Source organism: Canis aureus, chromosome 28, assembly GCF_053574225.1.
Source record: "Canis aureus isolate CA01 chromosome 28, VMU_Caureus_v.1.0, whole genome shotgun sequence".
NCBI classification, from domain to species: domain Eukaryota; kingdom Metazoa; phylum Chordata; class Mammalia; order Carnivora; family Canidae; genus Canis; species Canis aureus.
This window is the reverse complement of record NC_135638.1, coordinates 26,184,156-26,208,168: the sequence shown is the minus strand read 5'-3', so window position 1 is coordinate 26,208,168 and position 24,013 is coordinate 26,184,156. Positions and strand designations below refer to the sequence as shown.

General features: G+C 38.6%; 2 protein-coding genes across 44 annotated transcripts in view; one reads left to right on the top strand and one right to left on the bottom strand.

Moving 5' to 3' along the window:
• Positions 1-24,013, bottom strand: part of LOC144300565 (uncharacterized) — a 228,499-nt gene that overhangs the window by 129,811 nt on the left and 74,675 nt on the right. For 6 of the 40 annotated variants that reach the window (XR_013367263.1, XR_013367256.1, XR_013367260.1 and 3 more), the window contains exons 4-5: positions 13,975-14,091; positions 9,769-9,899 (exon numbers count right to left, since the gene is read on the bottom strand). The exons of 7 other annotated variants lie outside the window; for them this stretch is intronic. Coding sequence is in view for 6 of the 33 variants with exons in the window: in XM_077876780.1 (XP_077732906.1) it covers positions 9,769-9,776 (8 nt within the window). In the remaining 27 variants the exon portion in view is untranslated. Of the gene's footprint in view, positions 1-1,646; positions 1,745-1,981; positions 2,099-2,320; positions 2,491-2,935; positions 3,217-9,768; positions 9,900-13,974; positions 14,092-22,700; positions 22,875-24,013 lie in introns of those variants that run through there. 27 more of the 40 variants (XR_013367254.1, XR_013367257.1, XR_013367246.1 and 24 more) reach the window with 13 other exon arrangements.
• Positions 2,046-24,013, top strand: part of DNAJC5B (DnaJ heat shock protein family (Hsp40) member C5 beta) — an 82,442-nt gene continuing 60,474 nt past the window's right edge. Inside the window, exons 1-2 of one of the 4 annotated variants that reach the window (XM_077876763.1) lie at positions 2,046-2,198; positions 19,648-19,767. The gene's annotated coding sequence lies outside the window, so the exon portion shown is untranslated. Of the gene's footprint in view, positions 2,199-11,220; positions 11,337-19,647; positions 19,768-24,013 lie in introns of those variants that run through there. The other 3 variants (XM_077876766.1, XM_077876765.1, XM_077876764.1) reach the window with 3 other exon arrangements.

The window sequence follows — 24,013 nt, the reverse complement described above, 5'->3', positions numbered from 1 at the left end:
GTTCAGTTCTTTTCTTGAGGTTTTGTTTTGTTCTTTCATTTGGTACATATTCCTCACTCTCATTTTGCCTAACTCTGTTTCTATATATTAGATAATTCAGCTACATCTCCGTAAAAAGAAGTGGACTTATTAGGAGATGTCCGGTGGGGACTCAGAAGTATGGTACCCCTGGTCACTAGAACCAGGTGTTCCAGGAGTGTCCTATGTGTAGGCTTCCTGCACTCTCCAGTTGTGGCAGGGTCATGACTGCTGCAGGTATAGTGATGGGTGGGACTGGCCCAGGGTCTGACTTTGTTATATCTGTTTTTATGGTTATCTGACACAGTACTACATTTCTCCTAATGTAATGATTTTAAAAATTACCTTTACATTCTTTTATTTCTCTCTTTCTGTGTCTCTCATGAATAAATAAAATTTTTTTAAAAAATAAATTCTCTTATTTCAGTAAAGTGTAAGAGTTAATTTAAAGATATTAATTTTTAAAAAAGTAAAAAAAATAAAGATATTAAGTAGATACTAGTACAGATGGTGCTATTCCAAAGATAGCACACAAATGATTAAGGTTCTAGGAAACTTTACCTACAACATTATTTTCATGAGTTAAACATAATACATTTTACCACTTTTCAAATATTGAGCTTTTAATTTGTTTTCTATTATAAACAATGCTCCAAAGGACAGATATCTTGTAGTTAAATATTATTCATATTCATGATAATTCCCTTAGGAGAATTCACAGATGTGGAATTATCAGGTGGAAGGGCAATGGTTATATTATTTTAAAGTTTGAAATTAGTGTTCACTAACCATTTCTCTAAGTTTTTATTGAGACATGTAGGAGGTTAGTAAAACAGTATTTATGACCCAGAGGAATAATTTCTTCTTTGTTAATCAAAAGGTTGCTTAATGCAATTGCCTTCAAGTGTGTTCCAGGACCACATGACAATTCCTCCCACCCTGAGGAAGCCCTATGGTGGGGAAAATCTTGGTTGGAAGATCTGGTTTAACTGATATTACCCTTTCCACTTAATTAGCTTTGTGATCTTGTGCAAGTCACAACCTCTCTAAGTTATAATTTTCTCACTCATAAAATCGTACTAAAAATAATACACTGTTTATCTTACTGAGCTGTGAAGATTAAATGAAATGATATATGTGAAAATGGCTTGTAAATGCTTAAACATGATGTAAAATGTTAGTTGTTGGTGTTATAAAAGTGTAATATATGTTCCCCTCTTGAGAGATTTTGCAAGTACAAGTCTCTGGCTTCATAGATACAAGTCATCTCATGAAATGCAGATAATTTTTTAATGCCATATCTAGAAAAAGTATCTAGAAAAAGTGAAGGGTATGGAGAATTTCAGTGAAAATCTATTTCTTTATTGATTATTCCTTCCCATTCTCTCAACAAACACTAGAACCTTCTATGGCATTGCAGCCAACACTAATCCTGGGTTGAGCATTCTTCCTTATATCAAATCTCATTGAAAATATCAGTTACTTAGAAATTACATTACTTGTTAGTATAGGATTGATCTGGTGGCTCAGAGTTTCTGAGTTTGGGCCAGGACCAAAGTTAGCTGTTTCTGGTACCAACAGATTGTCAGAAAAAACTAATGATCTTCCCTGAGACTGTATTCTCTTACCATGATGCACATTATCTGAATGGTCTCTTGTTATGGTATATTCAGGTAAAAATCATCCAGTGAGCTTGTTTATCAGAGAACAGTGATGTTGACAAAATCTAGAGAGTAGAACTCAGCATGAGTACATTGTGTTCAGAAGGCAGGGGGCTAACACTTAGGGCACCCAGGTTCTAGATTTAGCTCTGCCACTTAACTACCTGGAATCTGAATTTCCTTATCTGTTAAATACAGGAGTTAGAATATAATCTAGTCATGGGCCTCCAAGGTCTCTGCTCACAGTAAGATTCTATGATTCTATGGATCAGTTAAGAAATAAAGGAATTAAGCTACCCAACCTCCTGTCAAGGGCAAGACAGAAAATGTTGAAGCGGAGGATCTCACCTGGGTCTTTGGGAGGAGCAAGGATTCTACTCTGTGACATCACAATATCCAGCCAATCTCAGCCTTGGCTACTGAGAAGGAGGTAACAGGAGGTTTAGCTATTGATATATTAGAGGTGGGACGCTATCTGACAGAGCTAGAAGGAATCAGCCAGCCATGCCTCCAGTTCAGGTATGTAACAATTCCTAAGCTTAGAACAGAAATTTCTGGTATCTAAAAAAACCAGGAGAGGACCTTAAGATGGGTGTATCTTCAGCCTTAAGAGTAATCGTATAAGCATTGAATCTATGCACCAGATACTTTACAGTTCCAAGGTTCCAAATAAGGAGAAAAAAGGCCAAGGGAGTTCCACCAGAAAGAGAACTGAGGTGTAGCCTCCCAACAGCAAGTCTTATTTATTGTCATGAAGCCAGATGAGGACATTTCCAAGACTGTTAGCCCCACACTGTTCTCTCCTCAACCACTGCAAAAATGCAAAAGAAACAGTTACCTCAAGAAGTCAGTGTAAAATTATTTGTAAAGTAGTTTACATTTATTGCCTGGTAATGTTTATTCTTTTAATAGCTTCTCCCCAAAATAGAGAAAAATAAACTAAACAAAAAATAAGTTAACTGAAAGAAGTATTTTAATAGAAGATAGTATAAAAATAGAAACAAAAGTAATAAAAAGAGGAGAAATAAATTTATTATGGACTAGCAACCAAGATTAATTCTAAACTCTGGTTTTTGAGATTTCAGGGCTTAACAGGTAAAAGGCCATCATCCCCTATAAACAGTGAAAGAGAAGGGCCTTATGGTTGAGAAGTAGGTAAAACAGTTCAGCTGTAACTGTCTACAGCTCCTCCCCCTCTAAAGAACTCACGCCAGTGAAATCATCGCTGGGGATGCGGACATTTCTGTTTTCTTTACCTTGCCTTGGGGTTTTGGCTTCTAAAGTATTTGTTTCTTCCTGGAGTCTTGGGGCCCTGAGAGGCTCGAGTGACGGGCAAATAGCTGTTCTGTTTACCAGCAGGGAGGAGCATGGGGTGGGTGCCAGGTCCTGACTCATCTCCATTGGCCTCCCTCTGTGTCTTAGCACACTGCGACCCCAGAGCGGAGTACAGGACTGTTCAAGCAGGCACGCTGAGATTTGCCTGCGAGAGCTAAGTTTATTGCCACATTCCCTCAGTGGAAGGAGCAGTCTAGTGTTCTGACGGGTAGATTAGTTACCCACAAGGAACCCTGACAGCAATAGACAAGGGGAGAGGAGACCTAATCTCTAACCACAGGACTTAATTTTAACACTCTTTGGTCTCCAACACATTAGGAATAAATATATCTTAGCAGCAAGGCCAATCCTGTATACATTATAAAAGTTTTAATAATCCAAAGCACATCAATAAATCCAGAGGTCCAGATAAAAACAAAATGTATTTTCACATTAACTCCAGTATATATCCAATTTCTCTCTACAGAAGCCACTATAGTTTTTACAATTACATTATGATCCAACCTCATAGGTCCTTGAAAATGAAAACTTCATGCTTCCAATTTTTATAATTCACTCATAGTCAGTGACAACTAAGTTTAGGTTTAACCTAAAAAAAAAATCCAAAAAACATAGAGTGCCCTAACTTGTCTACACTTATATTTATTGACTGTAATGTTCTCTGACCATTGTGTTAGTCATATACTACAGAATTTTAGAGTGGAGGGGAACTAAGAGATCATACATTTCAATGTGTCCTCATTTCTAGAAGAAGAAACCAGCACAGAGAAGTTGTGTCTTGACTTAGGTGGTTAAGCTAGTAGTGCTAGCTTGGGGCCACAGCTTAAATCCTCTAATTTTCAGCCTAGTGGCTTCTCCAATACTCTCTGCCCCTAATTCATGATGAACAAATTTATTGGTTCATATTTGAGTTATTTTAGAATATCTTAAGAGAGGAAACCTCATTTTACCCTCTTAATATAGTTATTGGTAAATTCAAGTACTCCAGGTGACACTAATCACCACACCTCTCCTAGCCTTTACAACTCCAAATAAAATAAGCTTTGGTCAAGGTCAAGAAAAGGCACCCAAGACCCCATCCACCAAACTGAGATAACAATGAAAATAAATCCAGGGAAATCAACAGGTTACCCTGCCTTGAGGCCTGATTAGTAGTAGTTTACTGGGGGGGAAAAAGGCATGTATACCATTAACAGCCTTCTTGCTTTATTTTTTTTAAAGATTTTATTTATTTATTCACTGGAGACACAGAGAGAGAGAGAGAGCCAAAAATATAGGCAGAGGGAGAAGCAGACTCCAGGCAAGGACCCCGATGTGGGACTCAATCCTGGGACTCCGGGATCATGCCCTGAGACAAAGGCAGGCGCTCAAACACTGAGCCACCCAAGCATGCCGCCTTTTTGCTTTATAATAAATATGTAAACTTTCTGTGGCCATGTCTTTTCCAGGTTAGGTAGATCTCTTTGTTTATGTGTATGTGTGTGCATACTCTGTGATACACATATGTTCACTCCATAAATGTATATATGAGTGGACACTTCATCTGGCAAGTGTGGCTATTATACCATCTGTGGTAACTAACCTATCCTTTGTGAGCCTTTCCTAACTTATCCCATGAATTAATATTTATTTGGAATTAGCTTGATAACTTAGGAGTTTCTTTAGACTTGTTTGTTTTATGTAGAGCTATATATGTCTTGCATCTCTAATTAATCTGTAAATTTGAGCCCAAGCACTCCCTGGATACAGACACTCAGAGCTTTTTCCAATTCAATTCATAGCAAATATATTGATATCTGTCTAAAATCCCCAAATCTGAAAGAAAGGGTTTAAACAGGGATGTGGTAATATCTTTCAGCTTCCATATTAATTTCAAAGGTTATATAATATATTGAGCAATTTTGTGCATATGACAGCATAAAACTACAGGAGAAAGTTGATTATGAACAATGGAAGGATAAAAAGAGCTTTAGTTTCAGATTCTTCATTGTGGGTTTTGAATTCTCAAATCTCTCCCAGTAAACCAAAACACAGGTATGCCCAGTGAACTTTTGAAATATTTTCCATCAAATTACCCAAGAAGAAGCATCCTGATAAGTCTTATTTAACAGCCTTGGGAGAAAAAAATAAAAGTAAAGAAAGCTACCTTGCTAGAGATCAAGATATTTGATTCTTTTTCTTGCTGCCACCACCTGGGGTGCCTTGGCATCTAGCCACACCTGAATCTCTGACACATACAGGGCTTTCCTTTATCCCAGCCCACCCTCCATGCTCATTCTCCTAAGAACTGCGCAATGAGACCTTTGTAACCTGAGGCCTGTGAAGTCTGGAAAGGAATGTGACACAGAGCCAACAGACGTTGCTGCCACCATGGCCTAGAAGGAGTTTTCCTGCTATTCACCTGGTGCTTAGGGGAATCTCAGAAGGGGAAAGGTATGCTCTAAAAGGAGCAGGAATGGAGCCGTTGGCAAGACTGTGAAGTAATCACTCCTGTGTCTTTTCCCTCTTATCTTTGCTAACCTCCAGAGTCATGCTTCCTGCTGTTCCCAAGAGTAGTCTCAGATCCATTTTTGAACCACTTCCTTTCCTGCACTCCCTGTTGAAAGCTCTGAGTTGTAGGTCTCATTCTTCCAGTGATCCTAATGGGGGTTTCCATATTAAATAGTGATGTTGATGGTAGACTGGCAGGCACTGCTGGCAGGACAGCTAGGAGATCTTTGTGATTAGAGGCCTATTGGTACTTGTCAGCTAGCAGCAAAATCTCTTCTCCCCACCACCCCCACATACATCTTCCTCCATCATGACAAGTGCACAATCTCCCCAGTAGCAATACTTGGGCTTGTCCCATCTTCATTCCTCTGTCTAAGGAATTATATTTAACGTTGCTCCAACACCACGATGGCCATCACGATGGCCACACCTATAACTAAAAGGAAGAACTAAAAGGAGGTGAAAGACTTAACCCTAAGTCTTGCACTGTTTAGTGCAACTGAATATAATTAACTGTGAAGGACAAGTTCTGTATTTTATCAATATTGCATATAAGCCAAAGGTGGTCCCTGAAAAACAGACTTTTTAGTCAGTTGAGAAGACAACTTACTTGATAATTAGAATACCAATATTCCTCTCCTCTTTTTAAACATATTTAGAACGCAAAGTGATTATTATTAAGAGAGGGGGATATCATTCCTTTTATGTCAGAATAGTTTCCTTTCTATGTTAAGAACTGATACTATCTCACACCTCTAACCAACATATTATCTCTTGCTGTACTCTGTCCTTCCAGGTGGTTACTGCCCTTTCTCCTTTCTCTCCCACATGAATTCAGTGTCAGTTTCAATCTACTTTGTGTTTTTTGAAAGCTTAATATATACGAGGCTCTGTGACAATAAAAAAACTAAATGTTGGGCATAAATTGAGTTCTTTAAGAATTAAGACTTTAGTTAGGGAGACAAGATATACTACACCTCTGAAGAGTTCAAAAGCAAAAAGGGAACTGAATAACTATGTGAAAAATGTTGTATTGTAGACTTCAAAGTGTCTCAGGGGCTGAGTGCAGAGTTGAGGTGAAGTTGTCCCAAGAGTTCAAGCTGCTTATCATGGCAAAATTGGAATTTAAATAGAAATAGAGTAGTGATTGACACAAAGTTGGAGAGAAAAACAATTTTCTACTGCAAATTTCAACCCTGGCACAACATGTCTTCTCCCACTCACAGACCTTATCTCCACCTTCCCTGTGCTTTTACAACTCCGTCTCTGCATGCAAGGCAAACAATTCACTGACTTTGTTGGGATATGGAAAACAGGAGTTGTGGAAACATGCCACACCAGAAAAGATGAAATCAACGCTAATAGGTGGTTTTTGTGATGGGCCCGCATGCTATACCTTGAGTTGTGTCTGATCTTAATCATGGACATAGGCTTCCTGACCTTACACCCAAAAGTCGACATGTTCCGAACTTAATTCATTATCTTCCTCCAAATCTGCTCTCTGTTAGTGATTCCCATCTCTGCCAATGACCTCACCATATTCCCAGTTATTCTGGCTAGCTCTGTGAGTCCTCTCTAATTCCTGGGTCTCTCCTCCCCTTCACTTGGTCATCAAGCCCAGGAGGTTATCTCCACATCTCTTTCAAATCCATTGCTTCTTGCCAGTTCTGCCTACTGCTGCCCTCGGGCAGGCTCTCATCCTCTTTGCCTAAGATCACCCTTCTCCCTAACTTCATTCCTCTGAACTCTGTTCACATCTTTCTGAAATAAATACTGGAGGTTGTCACTTGCCAGTTTAAAAACCATTCAAGTTTTCTCATTGTTTAAAAAATGAAGATCAAACTCTATTTTGGCTTTCAAGGTCTTTTACCTCTAGCCACTACCCCTCTGCCACCCATTCACTCAGTCCTCTCCACTTTATTCACCAGAAGGACCCCTCTTCTTTCCATTCTCCAGCCTGTGCAGCCCCTTCTTAGATCATGGTCTTACACAGTTCTCTTCTTTTCTTTTTTTTTGGGGGGGGGGGTATTTGAGACAGGGACAATGGAAGAGGGAGCGAGAGTCTTAAGCAGACTCTACACTGAACAGAGTCTGATGCAGGGCTTGACCTTACAACCTTGAGTTCACAATCTAAGCCAAAACCAAGAGTTAGATGCTTAGCAAACTGCACCACCCATGCTCTGTTCAGCATCCTTCTGATAGCTGAACTCCTCAGGATTCCTTCTCAAATGGGTGACTTTTTCTTCTTCAATTATTTATAATTTTCTTATGACAATCTTATTTTTATAACCCTTTATGGTGAAAAAGTTAGCCAGGTAGGGTTGGAAGACCAGAGAGAAGAGAGAAGAGTTTCTTAAGATAGGAAATAGGATGTGAAAAGACTCAGAGGAAAGAGAGAATGTTGTATTCAAGGAACTGAACAGTATATGGTAGGTAGTAGCAGTGAGCAGAGAGCAAGGTGTAGTGGTGGTTGTAGTTAGTGAGCAAAGAGCAAAGAATTAGGGAGAGATGGCACTGGAGAAAGACGTAGAGGCTGGCCCTACTAAGAAGTTGGGATTTTAGCTTAAAATCAGTAGGAAGTTTTTTTTTTTTTTTTTCAAATAAAGCTTGTTTATTTATTTTTTAGTAATCTCTACATCCAACAAGGGGCTTGAACTCACAACCCCAATATTAACAGTTGCATGCTCTTCTGACTGAGTCAGCCAGGTGCTCACAGTGGACAGCTTTAAAGGGCTATAAGCAGGGGAGCTTTAGGATACTATTTGCATTTTATAAAGAATATGGTATATGGAGAACAGATAGGAGTGGAGAAAAACCGGAGAAAAGACTGTCAGGAGGCTGGCAGGGTAGACCAAGAAGATAATGAGCTTGGTTTAGGGTAGTGACAGTGGGAAAGAGAGGAAAGGAATGGACTTCTGGAAGGCCCAGGAATGATACTAGTAGTATTAGGTACAGTATCATTTCCCACTAACACTCCACTAAGTAGATCAGACTTTATCTTGTAGGAAACAGGAGGCCACATTTTTTAAAGAGAACACTGGAGATGGTATAGAAGATGGTTAGAAGGGTTACTACTGATTGTAGTAGGACAGGAAGGCAATGCTGTTAAGGTCGGGGGTTAAATATTGATAGTGCACAGCTGCTCAAAGCAAGTGGGCCCCTCTCAGCACTGATGATCCTGCTCCAAGCACAGTTTAATGAAAATAGAGTTTTAATCGAACAGTTTTATGTGCATGTAGTAAAAATTTAAACACTATAAAACTTTTGCTATGAAAAACAATCCTTCCTCTTATCGTAGTCCCCAGTCCTTTCCCTCAATGGAACTTCAAACAAATTTCACATACTCACCAGAAATGCTCTATGCATATATAAACATGTCTAAGTATGTATTATGCACATGCTCTCTATGTATGTATATATACACTTTTTCAAATGAGATTATTATACATATACTTTTATGTTTTGCTCTTTTATTTTAAAACTGTGAAACTGTATTTTTAACCTGTTAAAGTTCCCAGATCACCTAGATATTCAATAAACCTTGGTGAATAGACATCTGTACCTATAAATATCATTCCTGATAGTCTCCATACTATTTTTTACTAAGAATTATTGGGCATCTTATACTCTATTACTTTTCACAGTATAAATTTTAATTTGATCCTTTCCTTCATGTCAACTTAGATTTTAGTTGATAGTCTTAATTAGAAGACAAGTTTCCTACGTGCCAGGTCACTGATGATCCTCAAAGGCTTAATGGTATTCCTTTCAGAGTGTTTACTATCTGGTAGTCAAGGTCATCACCAGAAAACCAAATTGTGTCCTTTGACACCATACTGAGCTACCTCTCTGCTTCCAACACTTTTCTTTCTCAAAGTCATGGTCTGTACCAGAAAAGATAAAATATCCCAGGAGCTTTGTGTATATTATAATATATAATAGATATATCTTGATACATAAATACAAATATGTTATAATAAGTGCTTGTTTTAGAAGATCAAATACATCTTCTGAATCACACACAAATAGCAAGGCCATTAATTGGCATTTCCCCCCATCTCTTAAACAACATAATTTCAGTTAGTTTTACATATGGACAACATTTCTTGTCAAGAAATAGCAATCATAAAAACAACTTTTTTGTATTTAGCACCTACTGTATTATGGTTCTCCAGAGAAATAGAATAAATAGAATAGATACCTAGTCATATTTATAGCTATATCCATATCTATATCAATGATTTATTATAAGGAATTGGCTTACACAATCATAGAGGCTGACAAGTCCCAAGATCTTCAGTTGGCATGCTAGAGACCCAGGAAAGCCAGTGATATAGTTCTAGTCCAAATGCCAGCAGGATAGAGACCCAGGAAATGCCAATTTTCAATTACAATCTGAAGGCAGGAAAAAACCAATGTCTCAGCCCAAGGCAGTCTGGCAGGAGGAAATTTCCTCTTACTGGCAGGAGGGTCAGCTGTTTTGTTTTATTCAAGCTTTTCAACTGATTGAGGGGGCCCATCCACTTAGGGAGAGTAATCTGCTTTACTCAGTCTACAGATTCAAATGTTAATCTAATTCAAAAACACCCTTACAGGTGTACCCAGAATAATGTTTGACCAGATACTAGGCATTCCATGCCCCAATCTAGTTGACACATAAAATCAGTCATCACATCTATTATGTCATAGTAGGTTTAGTAATTATCTCATTTAATTGCCACAAAGACCCATGTGGAAAGTAGTGCTATTTCCATTTGCTCAAAAGACATTTATTAAACAAATGTGTTCACATTTTAGAGATAAGGAAAGTGAGGTTCAGAGAATTGAAGTAAGTTGTCTAAGGTGGCAGAGCCAGGATTCTAACCTAGGTCTAAATGACTTTATCTGATACTTTTAGCCTGTGTGGTAGCTGCCTCCCAGCACCGCTGCTATATTCCCCACAGGTCCTGAGGTGCCAACCTTATGGTGAGACATGTCTGAAAGCATTAGCTATGGGCTCAAGCTCAGAAACAGGAGTGGAAGAGGGCTCATTTTTTTCACATGTCTGAATATATCAAATTTGAGTGCAACTTGGAACTACTAGGAGGTTTCTACTTTCCTTTGCCTTTGAGGTAATCCCCAGAACATTAATAGCTGCTACCCTTTATTGAAAGTTACATGCTTGTGCTTTGTGTGGACAATTTCATTTAATGTTTGCAATGATCCTGTAAGAGTTCTTCCCACCACTCCACTCTCCCATGAAGGGTGGGGGGGACAATGACATGGTTGCTATGGACTGCCAAGGGTAGGGACTGTGAGATATCCCTCACAGTCTTCAGAGCCACCAAGAGTGCCCTACATTGCCTTCAAGTTCCCTAAGGGCCAGCAAAATCCTGTAAAGCTCCCCCAAATCTGTCCATAAAAATAGCTTACAAAGTGCATGAATCAATAATTCTATAGGTATGTGCTGTCTGCTGATTCACCCATGGAACAGGCCTGGGCTTTCCCTTCATTTGGTTTACTCCTCATGGCCTGACATGTTGCTGCTCCTCACTCTTCATCTCCTCTAGCACTTTTAGGAAACATTGTCCAGTGACATACTTACTATAAGTGCCTAAATTAATCTTATTTAAAGGAGACTCCTCTGTCCTCTCTTCCTATAGAACTCTCTGGGTTGCTCCCCAGAAGTTCTCTTTGTTGTGACAGCATAAGCAGTCTTTATGGTGTTGCTGAATTAGCTGCAGCCACAGCTAACCACTTGTCTGAGAAAGAATCAAGATCAGGAAGGCATGTGTCTTACCCAATGTCCACCATTAGAAGCCAAGTCATCCATCTCCTAGTTCAGTGTTTCTGGTATACCTCATATGTATCAATTCTAATGAGAGTGGGGTTCAGTCTAATATGGTGGAAGCAGCATATCTCTAAGGCAAAGGCAACATGTGAGGGGTGGACATGCAGGCTGTACCAGGCTGTGGCAAGGGAGGGTCAGCACTTCTTTTGCATGTCTGCCTCTATATACAATGATGTACAATGATATAGGTGCAGCATGAACAAAGCAAGGTATTGGTAGAACTGGGACAGGGTGGTCCTTTTTTATCAACAAAGCAAATTCCATTTGGTTTTCATGCTTCACTGGAAGGCCCAGGAAAGAGCTGAGATTCTTATCTGTCTGTAATTGTTGCAAGTGACTCACTATGGCCCCCATACCAATGGAAGGGCTTTGGCCACTTCATGTGTTTACAGAAAATCAGCTTGTAAGCCTGCATGGATCCACCCATGATCCACTTTTGGAGGCCAACAGGCAAGCATTTGGGCTCCATGGGATGACATTTCTAGATCAAAGCCCTGGTCTGGCTCCTTCCATCTCATCACTGGTGTTTCCAGAGCTTGTGAACCATATGACAGGAGCTGAGAGTAAATGGGCTTATTTCAGCCAAGGCTCTGAGAACTCTATATCAGAAAAACACTAACACAAAGAAACAATCATTGGTGGTAACAATTTGCAAAGGAATGAAAAATAAAACTGTGTTCAAGATAATCCTAGCTTTTATTTTTAAATAAATAGTAAATGAGCTTCAGGTGCTTTATAGCAATAAAGCAACCGTTGAGAAGGCAGCACATTCTAGAGGTGGATAAAGACTTTGGAGGGGGAACCCTGGGTGGCGCAGCGGTTTGGCGCCTGCCTTTGGCCCAGGGTGCGATCCTGGAGACCCGGGATCGAGTCCCACGTCGGGCTCCCGGTGCATGGAGCCTGCTTCTCCCTCTGCCTGTGTCTCTGCCTCTCTCTCTCTCTCTCTGTCTCTCTGTTACTATCATAAATAAATTAAAAAAAAAAAAGACTTTGGAAGGTACCCAGGGATATAAGTACTTATCCTGGACTCATCGGTGCCCTTGGACAAATCATCTACTTTACTGTTTGACCTGGGATTCTCAGAATTGGGAGACCTGTTGTTTCCACTCAGATTCTGTTAATAACTAATCTGATGTTAATATGAATGTTCCCTGAGCCTCAGTTTCCTGACTTGTAAAATGGGAATAATAATATCCTGCCTACCTCTCTCAGTTGTTGTGTAGGTTAAACGAGTCTATGTGAAAATACTGTGTTAACAATAGAGTGCTCTCTGTGGTTTTTTGCTGTGATGCAGACATATTGTCTTTTGTTGAAATTAAAGCAGGAGATTGGAGAAGAGTGGTGGGGCATAGTAAAAAAAGTAGGGCCCTCTTGGACACAGAAAAGCATGTGGTACATGTTTGCAGCCCCACAGAAAAGCATGTGGGACATGTTTGCAGGGTTTGGAGACCATGGGTCTGTGGTGGCAACATTTCCCTCACCAGTGAATGTACAATTGAATATTGGCTATAGTGTAGAAGGAATTAAGGGTATTGGCAAGGGAATAGTTACAATGGTGATGCTAGAGTATACGTTGAACAGGGAAAGGGTCGAGGAAAGGGACATGGCTGATAGATTGGGAAGTTGCTGGTGTTAGTAAGATGTAAATGTTGTGTGCACAGAGGAATTAGCTGAAGTGGTGGGAAATGACAGGCTTGGAATGTGAGGTTAGAGTTCACGTTTTGAGAGCTGGAGGACATCCAGGTATCCTAGTAGGGCAAGGAACCATGAAGGAAAGGGTGCTGGCTGGAAAAACCACATGGAAGCTGAAGAGTCCCTGGTCAGATGACAGTACTTGGGGTGGAGAGACAGCTGAGTGCAGAGACCTATGGATGGTAGACACACCAAAGGTAGGGGGCAGAGTGTGTAGAAGGGCTGGACGGAGAATGCTTAAGCTACACAAAACAAAACAAAATGACCCAGAGGTAGGCTCAATTTAAAATTTGATATGAGTTATATATAAACCAATCATTTTATATTTTGATAATCAAAAGTTGTAGGGGCATCTTGGCCTCAATATGCAAGTATTTAAAAGAAATTATAACAGATGACTCCTTTTAATCATTGACATTTTTTAATGTAATAGGCCCATTGGCAAGCTGGAACCAGTTAGTACCAGTGGATCCGAGATACATATTGTTAAATTCTCTGGAATTTTGCAAGCTAGGTGTTATGTTGGTAGCTTGCAATAGGCCTGGGAGGGAATAGTTACACCATGAAAATCTGCAAGCATTATGAACTAGGGCTTTTTCTCCCCTGAAAACTGGTTGTTAAACATTCCCCAGGACACCACTGAAGAGGCATAAATACAAACTCCAAATCTGCTCAACTTTATAGTCCAGTTATTGTGGGTTTAATTGTATTACTAGCAGAGATACGTCTAAATCTCTGGTAACTGTGATTGTGATCTTATTTGGAAGTAGAGATTAAGATGCAAGTTAAAAAAAAAAAAAGATGCAAGATGAGATCTACTAGAGTAGGATGGGCCCTTAATCCAATTTGACTATAAGAAGAGGAGACACAGACACACAGAGAGAACACCATGTTAAGACACAGACACAAGGGAGAATGCCATGGCTATGGAAGCAGAGATTGGGGTACCTCAAGGATTGCCTGCAACTCCAGTAGCTAAGAAGTTGTGACACAGATTTTTCTTCAGAGGTGCCAAAAGGAACCAAGCTTGCTGACACCTTGATTTCAGACTTCTAGCCTCTGGAACTGTGAAAGAATACACTTCTGTTGTTCTAAGTCATCCAGTTTATGCTACCTTGTTATAGCAGTGCTAGGAAATTGATATGCTTGTTATGCTATCAAATTTGGGCACAAAGCAAGTGCAAGTCTTCCAACGTGAACCACAAAGGGGAGGTCCCTGGTCTCCAGGGTCTGAGCTCTGGCTCCCAGGAGGATCTTCCTCTCCCACCTCCTCCAGCATGTATTTTCTTACCGTCACCTGGTTCTTCTTGTTAACCTGTCTTGTGTTATGGATTATGCTTCTAGCTGTAGATATTGCCTCCTCCTTTGGTAATCAGACATTGTAAACTCATGCTTTGTGGATCAAAGTAGCTAAATGTGATGCTGAGAGAAACTTTTCTGGCTGGAATACGCATCTGCCTTTAAACAAAAATACCCCACCCTGCTGGCCAAGGAGAACTTGACTAAGATCTGCTATCTGGGGACTTCTGCAATTTGCCCAAGGGAGAGGGAATGTCTCTTGGACTTTGCCTTCCCCCAGTAGAAGCTGACAGGCCTTTATTCACTGTGAATTTGCTGCCTGGATCTCTTAAATCTTCTGTCCTGGCCCAGCCAATGAGTAGATGGGTCTGAGATCTCAGTAGTTCAACAACTGTCCCAATATTTCTACCTTCAGACAGAAGCAATATTTGACACTATCGCAAAACTTGAGTTTCAGAAGAATGCAATAAAGGGCGGTGCCCCCTAATGGCTTGCCCCACCCTGATGCTTCCATGAGTGTTTTTCTCATAATTCTTGGAATCTCGGGTGGCTGAGGGAGAGGGTGTCAGGGCTACTGAAAATCAAGAGTGACTTGGGGTGAGGAAGATTTCAAAGTTGTTTACAGTCCATTTCTTTTTGAACACCAGAGGGCGATACATCTACATGAAATAGCTTGTCTGCCTTGCTTCAGCCAGTCTGCCTGGGAACCAATGAAATTTATTATTATTTTTTTTAATATGAGAACAAATACTGAATTGAATATTTATTCATTTGACTATTTTGCTTAGACCTCTGATAAAGTCACAGAGAAGGCTTTTGAGCCACTAGTGGATATCCAAGCCCTGGACCTGGAGCAGGGAGATTCTCAAAAGGGTGCTGGGCAGGGTTGCTGCTTCCCTTGTGGGCAAGCACTTGTCACTCACACTCTCACTCCATCCAGAGATTATCTAGTTCTGGTCAGCTTTGTGTGAGGGTTTAGACTGTGTCCTAGGTAAGGGCTACCTTGTATAGAGACCCAGCTTGTCACTTCCAGGGCTAGTCATTTTAAACTGGTCCCATAGGGTCAGCCCCGGTGGCGCAGCGACGTGATCCTGGAGACCCTGGATCGAGTCCCACATCAGGCTCTCTATATGATGCCTGCTTCTCCCTCTGCCTGTGTCTCTGCCTCTCTCTCTCTCTCTCTCTCTGTCTCTATGAATAAATAAATAAAATCTTTAAATAAACAAACAAACAAACTGGTTCCATGGGATTGCTCTACTTAATATCTGGAGGTAAGGTCTGGCTCTGAGAGAATGGAGAAGAGAAAGAGATGCTGTGAGGAGGATTGAGGTAATACAGGGATCCTAATAGTTATTACCCAGATAGTAGTAGGGCCCTGGTGATAGTAGCCACTGACCAGTCTGTGTGTCTATGGTCTTGGACCAGCTCCTACCAATGCCCACTGATAGTGAGAATATCTGGCAGAATGTTCATGGTTTCTGGAGCAACACAGAAAACTATACAGTGCACTGATGAGTCTGGAAAGCAGTTGGGGAACCTAGGAGGTTTGCTATGGAAGTGGTGGTAAGATCCCAGGGAAAGGGTGACTGGGGCAACATCTAGATGAGGGCTTGGCTTTGGAGCTCTGAGGCCTAAAAGGAGAGCCCAATTTGGACAGGTACCCACCTAGGAGCAGGAGGAAGGAGACACCACCAGCATCAGTGCTCATCTAACCGTACACATCTGGAACCATGAATATGTGTGTGCAGTTGTAGAAAAATCAGCACCCAATTACATTACATGACTCATTCAGAAAGAGATCTGTCCACCTTCACCCCCAGGAGAGGCAGCTAAGCCTTAGTCATTCATTTCTGAGCACCTTCCAATGGCACTCAGCTGAGATCAAGCCTGTTCTTAGTAATGGCATTTTTTGTCTAGTATGCCGCCACTAGCAAAGCACCATTTACTATATAAGATATAAGAAAGTCTTGTAGACCAAAGTTGTGATAATGGGTTGGTTGCAATTTAGTGGGCCAACCAAAAGAGAAAACTTTGACAAAATGAGGGGAGAATGTATATCTAAAATAGAAGGCACAAGGTAACTGTCATTATTAGAATAAATAAGATGAAATGTACCAATGAGAAGACCCACTTTGGACACTAGAAATTGGTGCAAAAAATCTTAGTGCAGTGGACTCAAAAGGCACAGAAGACTGCTGCTTCCCCGGGCCTGTGACTACTGAGGAGGCTGCCTGGCCATGTACACCAATAAGAAGAGATTCTCTTTGTCATTTACAATTATATTGCTCAACACAGCCTTTTTACTAAAGGATATAAAACAACAGACTTTGGAAGCAGAGTACTTAGATTTTACTCCAATTTCAATTTTTTGCCCCTCATCATGAACATTTGTGCTTGGGCAAGTCACATGACCACACTTAGCCAGTTATCTCTTTCTAAAAACGACCATTGAGTATCAAATAATGTAATGATGAGTGAAAATACTTAGGAAATTATACCAAGTGTGATATAAGTGCAGTTACTGGTCTCTAGAGGGTGTCCTTAGCAATTTCTTCTCTTTCAAATATAAGTCTGTTCCCTGGGCTGGGTGAGGTTTTACTTAAACGGGGGCTTCATTAAAGTTAAGACAAAGATATATCTTAAGATCAGTACTATTATTAAAAGCACTTCAATGCTAAACAAATAGGAATGAAAACTATTTTGCTTTCCATGTACTGTTTTCCTAGGCTGTTTAGCTACAGTCAGATGACAATTTGCAGAACAATCACTTTGTACTGGAAACCCTACTGAAAAGGATTGTACCTAGAGCAAAAGTTTTTGCTTCCACCTTTTTAGTTTATTGGCATAAGAGACATCTTGGGCTATTGTGAACAGGGAACAACTATTGGTAAAAACAAGGATCAAGGGTCTGCTGACAGATATTTTTGTCAAAGAAACACTTCTTTGGACATTGTAATAACAACACAAACAATGTAGAGGTAATAAAGATAGTAACACTGACACTGATAATACTGCCTTTGTTCATCATGTTGAGCCATTTTGAATAGGATTTGTTTGGGCTATGTGCCCTTGCATATTCAAAAATAAGTGATAGGTGCACCTGCCGAGATATGAAATTTAAATGAAGGACTGTTTACTCTAATTTTCATGATTAATAAAAGATGATTTTTGTTGACTATCCAAATTCATCTGGTACCTGTTGCAGATTCTGTGCTGATGTACTAGTCATTGCCTATAATAAACCTAACCCTATGCAGTAATAGAAAGAGGTACATAAATAGTCTTTAGGAGCACCCTAAGGAAATGGTGATGATCTCATAAATAGACTATACATCTCTTCAAAGTCTCATTTATATACTTATTTGAGTAATCATTGGATTAATATCTGCCTTTCTTGGTAGGATGCAACTCTGTGACCCACAAACCCAAAGTTTACATTTGATTTTGTATGCATTTAGCCCAGTGCCTGGACCTAGTAGGTGACTAATTGCTGAATGACTTAGATGGATAAGAAACTGCGTTTGCTCTTTGAAACACATACACAGTTCTACTTCACATGAGAGTTTTGCAATACTTAACCAATTTTAGAACTCATAGCTTATGCAATACATTAAAAGATTAAAAAGCAATGATTAAGAAGATTTAAGATATGGTTCATCATATAAAAATAATAAATTTTACTAAAAATATTAAACTGAATTTGAAACATAAGCTGAAATTTTTAAATTATATTTAAATTTTCATATTATAGCAACTATTTTCATTTCATCATAGGATGTTGTTCTTAAGCTGATGTGACTTTAGTTCTAAATGTCTTTAGTTACCCACCCCCACACTCCATTTCTCCACAGGATGATAGTCTGCTTCCTAAACTCTGGCTAGAAATCAGGGTCTATGGGGAAATAGCTTTTTATTTCTCTGTATCTAAAAAATAAATAAATAAATAAATAAATAAATAAATAAATAAATAAATAAAATCTAATGCTATCCAGAGAAAAGACTACTCTGCAGTGTTCACACAAAATAACCCTAGGCTTGCTACTGCTGTGCTAAGTGGCACACTTAAACTCTGCCTTCAGCCCCAGGAACCAGACCCCATTTGCCAAAATCAGAGTAACACCTGTCTCATTTGATTTAAGTCTTTTTCAGTTATAGGATCTTGCTCAAAATCCTAAGAATTGTGCTCTCGTGTGACCTTTTGTTGCTTGTGAAAGCTAGGACATTGTTTTAACAAGAGGTTCCTTCATTCTTAAAACTACTCTGCTTACCCCTAAGACTCAGTGCCTCTTGACTAAGATTTGAGTAAAATGTTCAGATATGAAAATTGTTGGACTAATGTAATGAGCAATTAAAGTCTTCTTCTTATTAATGTTATATGGTCTTTCCAGTATTTTTTAATTATTGAAGTATAGTCTTCATACAATGTTATATTAGTTTCAGATGTACAACATAATGAATTGACAATTATATACATATGAAATGGTCATAATGGTAAGCATAGTTATCATCTGTCACCATACGATTCTATCACAATATTATTGACCATATTCCCTATTCTGTACTTTTCATCTTGTGAGTTATTATACAAATGGAAGTTCATACTTCTTAATCGCCTTCACCTATCTCACCTAACTACCCCTCTTCCTTTGGCAACCATAGGTTTGTTCTTTGTATTTATGAGTCTGTTTCTGTTTTAGTTTTGCTTGTTTTGTTTTTTAGATTCCACATATAATGAAGTCATATGGTATTTGCCTTTGTCTGTCTGACTTATTTTCACTTTAGTTCCATCTATGTTGTCATGAATGGCAGATTTTGTTACTTTTTTATGGCTGAGTAATATTCCATTCATATCTTCCTTATCCATTCATCTACTGATGAATGCTTAGGTTGCTTCCATATCTTGGCTATTGTAAATAATGCTGCGGTAAACATGGGTGCACCTTTTTGAATTAGTGTTTTCATTTTATTTGAGTAAAAACCCAGAATTAGAATAACTAGATTGTATGATATTTCTATTTTTAATTTTTTGAGGAAACTCTGTACTGTTTTTCATAGTGAATACATCAATTTATATTCCCACCAACAGTGCACAAGAGTTCCCTTCTTTCTGCATTTTCATCAACACTTTTTATTTATGCATATTTTCTTAACTGGCAGTTCTGATGGAAACCTGGAGGCAGTTCCATAGTAACATTTGGTTGATCCAAGCACCATCTAATGATCAATAGTAAATGTAGCATATATTTTGGTATCACTTGGTACCTTGTAATGGCAACCTTTACTGTCATGCATGTTTTATTCTCTCTTTGTTGTGTCTTCCAGAGGGATAACGAATTGGCTGATAGAGTAACAAATGAAAAGTAATCTGACTCCACTGACCTGCTTAACTCTGGATGAGAACAATGGAAAGGAGTAGCCTTTTGCTTTGAAACAGTGGAACAGGTATGAAATAGCTTTCATTGTTTCCTTCATTTCTTTGCACATCTATTTCCAGACCAGTTAAAAACAGCAAGTTGCTCCTGTTTTGAGAACACTGAATCTGGAGTTATAGGAACAGGTATTGTGGATTATTGTAACATTTCCAAGTTTTCCCATTTTCAAATTGCTATTAAGTGCCAATGCAATTAAGAGATAATTATTTTTCTATAATGAGTAATTATGCTAGGGAGAATTATTACTTTTAAACATAGGATTAGCATTTTGGATGCATGCTTAGCTTTAAGATACAATGTCATTTGAATAAGGAAATTTTACTTCACTAATAGATTTCAATGGAGGAATCACAGAAGTAATAAGAAAATGGTAAAATATGTTGGTTTCCCCAATGACAGCCATTGAAAGCGTTTTTGCTGTGTTTAATGATATAATTTCCCTTGCCCACATTTATTTTCTGACCCTTAAAGGAACCCTTTCAAGAAAGGTATAGTTTGATTTTTTTTTCTGCTTTTGAGAATACACATAATAGATATAGGTAAAGTATTTTTTTTTTTTGTTTTGAAAGGAACATTTTATGTCAACATAAAAAATTTAAAACAAAATCTGTAAGACTCCTGGAATTAGAACCTTTAAAATAAGTGCTTATTTTGAACTGGTTGCCCATCATCATCAGAGTACTGAACCTTCTCTCAATTATATCTATTATCAAAAGAAGGTAAGCTATATGTAGTTTAGTGGTGACTGTATAGCTGTCAGTGCTTTAAGAAATTATGATATTAATGGCATTGTAATGTACCAGAAAGTAATTTAAGTTCAGAAGATTAAATATCATGTACTGGATGATCAAAATTAAATTACTTAATAATTTTGCATGACAACATTTTTTTCCTCCATTCGGATGGCTTATAGATGAGGGACTATGAATAAATAATAAAGACTTGAATTTTGCATAAGAATATTAGAATTCAAAAGGCTACAGAAAAAGAATTCATAAAAATTGTATTTTATATAAGAAATTAAAAAAAGAATATGGCTCCATTATTTAGTTTAAGGTCATTTAAGGAGAGTTTTTAGAAGACATTTTGACAATTACTCTGTAATTAGTATGTTCTCGGGGCATATATCTATTTTTACATATTAAAACAACTAAAAGTTTCAATGTATTACACCATTGAATTTGAAACTAAATGTCATCTCTATTAATAATGTATGAAGAGTTTAGTTTCTATATCAGCAAGGAGACAGAAAAGAAAGCATGTTGCTATTCAATGTACAGAAAGCAACTTTGCAGTTTTTGGTCTCTTTATGTAGAGTCAGTCAACAACTAACCACATTGACCAATTATTGACCAACTATCTTTATCTTGTGTTCCAATATTGATATAAAAGGGCTTTTTTTTTTTTAAATGTACCTTAACAGACTTTATTTGTTTGAAAGGAAAACTTTGGGGAATAGGGCAAAGAAGGTGAAACATAACTAACCCCATTTCTTTGTTCCATACTGGGGATAACTTTGAAGGGGGCGCCTCAGGGGAAAAAAAATGTCCTAGTCACAATGTCAGAATGTCCTCCCTCCACTTTTAGCCCACAAGCCCAGAATCCCTCCTTTCTGTTGATTTATGTGAATAAATTATCAAGAAAGTCACTGGCTACTATGTCTATGCAGATCCAAGGTTAGGCCTAGATACAATGTTTGTAATAAAAATATGTGCGAAGTTCTACAGAAATAAGTGGTTGTATTATTATCAGGGGATATGGGAATTATGGGCAATAGGAACAAGATTTCATCTTTTTATGTGAGGTTCTCCCTAACATTCCCATTCAAGTTCACTACTCAGTTTTGATTTAATTACTCAACAGATGTTTATCACATACCTAATATATCACATCCCATATACCCCTAGCAGAAAATTCCTTCTTGCTCTATCCTCAGTACTTGTTTAATTTCTAAACAGTAGTTTCATTATTGGCTTATAGTTTTGTATCTCATATTAGTCTGAAATCTCCCAAAAGACTTGGTCTGCATTGCAGGCTTTGAATAAATAATTGAATTTTCTGCTATGGGTATTACCATAATCTGTTTAGCAGATTATTTTCAGTAACCTGTAAATCCTTTTCCTGGATTAGTGACAGCAAGACCCAAGTAGGAAGGAATCAAAGCTGGTCATGGAACAGGATGCTCACCATTGTGGAAATTGTACACATCTGTGTCTTATTAAAATTGATTTTAGGGTATCTGTTGATTTATGGGAGCCATGACATATCTCTCTCTCTCTCTCTCTTTAAATATTTTAATTTATTTATTCATGAGAGACACAGAGAGGAAGAGAGGCAGAGACAGAGGCAGAGGGAGAAGCAGGGCCCCTTCACAGAGCCTAATGTGGGACTCGATTCTGGACCCCAGGATCATGCCCTGAGCCAAAGGCAGACGCCCAACCGCTGAACCACCTAGGCGTCCCATCTCTTTTATTTCATGGAATAGATGAATACATTCTTCCCCAAAATTGAAACTGTTTCTTTGGAATGCTGAATATAGAGATAAATAGATAAAGATAACTATTTGCTATACTTTCATTTCTTCTTGGTTCTCCTGAATAGCTCTTCATAAACTTTTGTTTATGAAAGTGTCTTAACCCAGATTTACACTGTTCCTTTTATCTGTACCAGTAATGTCTACACAATATATCTGAATGAATCTGTTTGACTATCTTAGTATATCATTGTTCTTTCCCCAAAGTATTTATTTCCAAGTACCAGGAAGCCACATTCAACTTAAAGGATGAATAGATGAAATAATTTAAGATTAGCTGGCTTGGAAGTATTTGAGGAACCTCTCTTGGGGTTTAATTGAAAGAGTACATGACACTTAGGAGTTTTGGTTAACAGTAACCAAAACCTAACTAAAATATGCTCAAAAGAAAAAACGTGTATAAATTTGTGTGTGGAGAGGAATTTTATTGGTTAAATCCAAGGAAAAGTTGATTGACAAACTGTGGGAGGGGGAGAGTTGCAAGTTCACTCTGAAACAACTGGAACCAGGAGACTGAACTCTACTGGGTTTCTCTCTCCATCTTCCAGCCACTGCTCCTCTCTTGTGTATCAGTTTCAATCTCTCTTATTTCAGGCCAGCCAATAATATAAAAATAAAAACACCACTTTTGGTTAGAAGATGTAATGAAAGCAATGTTTAGAGAAAAATTTATAGTATTAAATACGTGTTAGAAAAAATATCTAAAATCAATAAGCTAAGTTTCCCTTAGATAACTAGATAAGGCTTTACAAATTAAGCCTGCAGTGAGCAGAACTCAGGATATCATAAATCCTGGAGCAGGAACCAACAAAATTGAAAACAGGAAAACAATGGTGAAAGTCAACAAAACAAAAACTGGTTCTTATATTTTACTGGTTTTACTATCTGCAAGATTGTCCTATATACAATAAAAATAAAAAATACTAGAGAAGGAGTCTTACTGGAGTCTTACTGGTTTGTCTTGGTGTATCCACTCTTTCTTTTTTTTTTTTTTTTTTTTTTTTTGGTGTACCCACTCTTGGTCTACTCAACTGAGACCAGGTAAAACTGAAGCCGGTGTCAGGAAAGGCATATATTGCAATGGGAACCTGAACATTCCCTAGAAAATAGAGAGTTAATAGGCTAATAGTAAAGTTGTCTGCTACAATGGTCTATAGTCCAAATTTCCCAGAAGGCATTTGTTAAATTGGCCTATAAGGCCCCTAACTCAATATCTTACAGTCCTAAAATTTGAATCATTATGTTATATTTTTAGTTGGTGACTCTGGAGATCTAGCTAACCAGTGACATCTTAAAATCTCAGAGAGATGGGATGCCTGGGTGGTTCAGTGGTTGAGCCTCTGCCTTCAGCTTGGGGAGTGATTCTGGGGTCCAGGATTGAGTCCCAAGTCCGATAGGGAGCTTGGTTCTCCCTTGGCCTATGTCTCTACCTATCTCTCTCTGTGTCTTTCATGAATAAATGAATACAACTTTAAAAAAAAATCTCAGGCACTGTGGCCCTATTCCTTGTCCGCAAAGCCACACAGAAATCCCTGTCTTCTAAACTCCACTCATTTGTGGCATTTAGTATGACTGTGAGAAACCTGCTGGTTGCCTCCATTCCTGGGAACCATAGGTGGATATATGGTACAGAACATTCATATCTTGAGCATTTGTGTGTATGGTGGCTGTAGGACAGAAGAAAGGGTAGGAAAGGAAGTAGGGATGGTGTCAGTTATTCAGG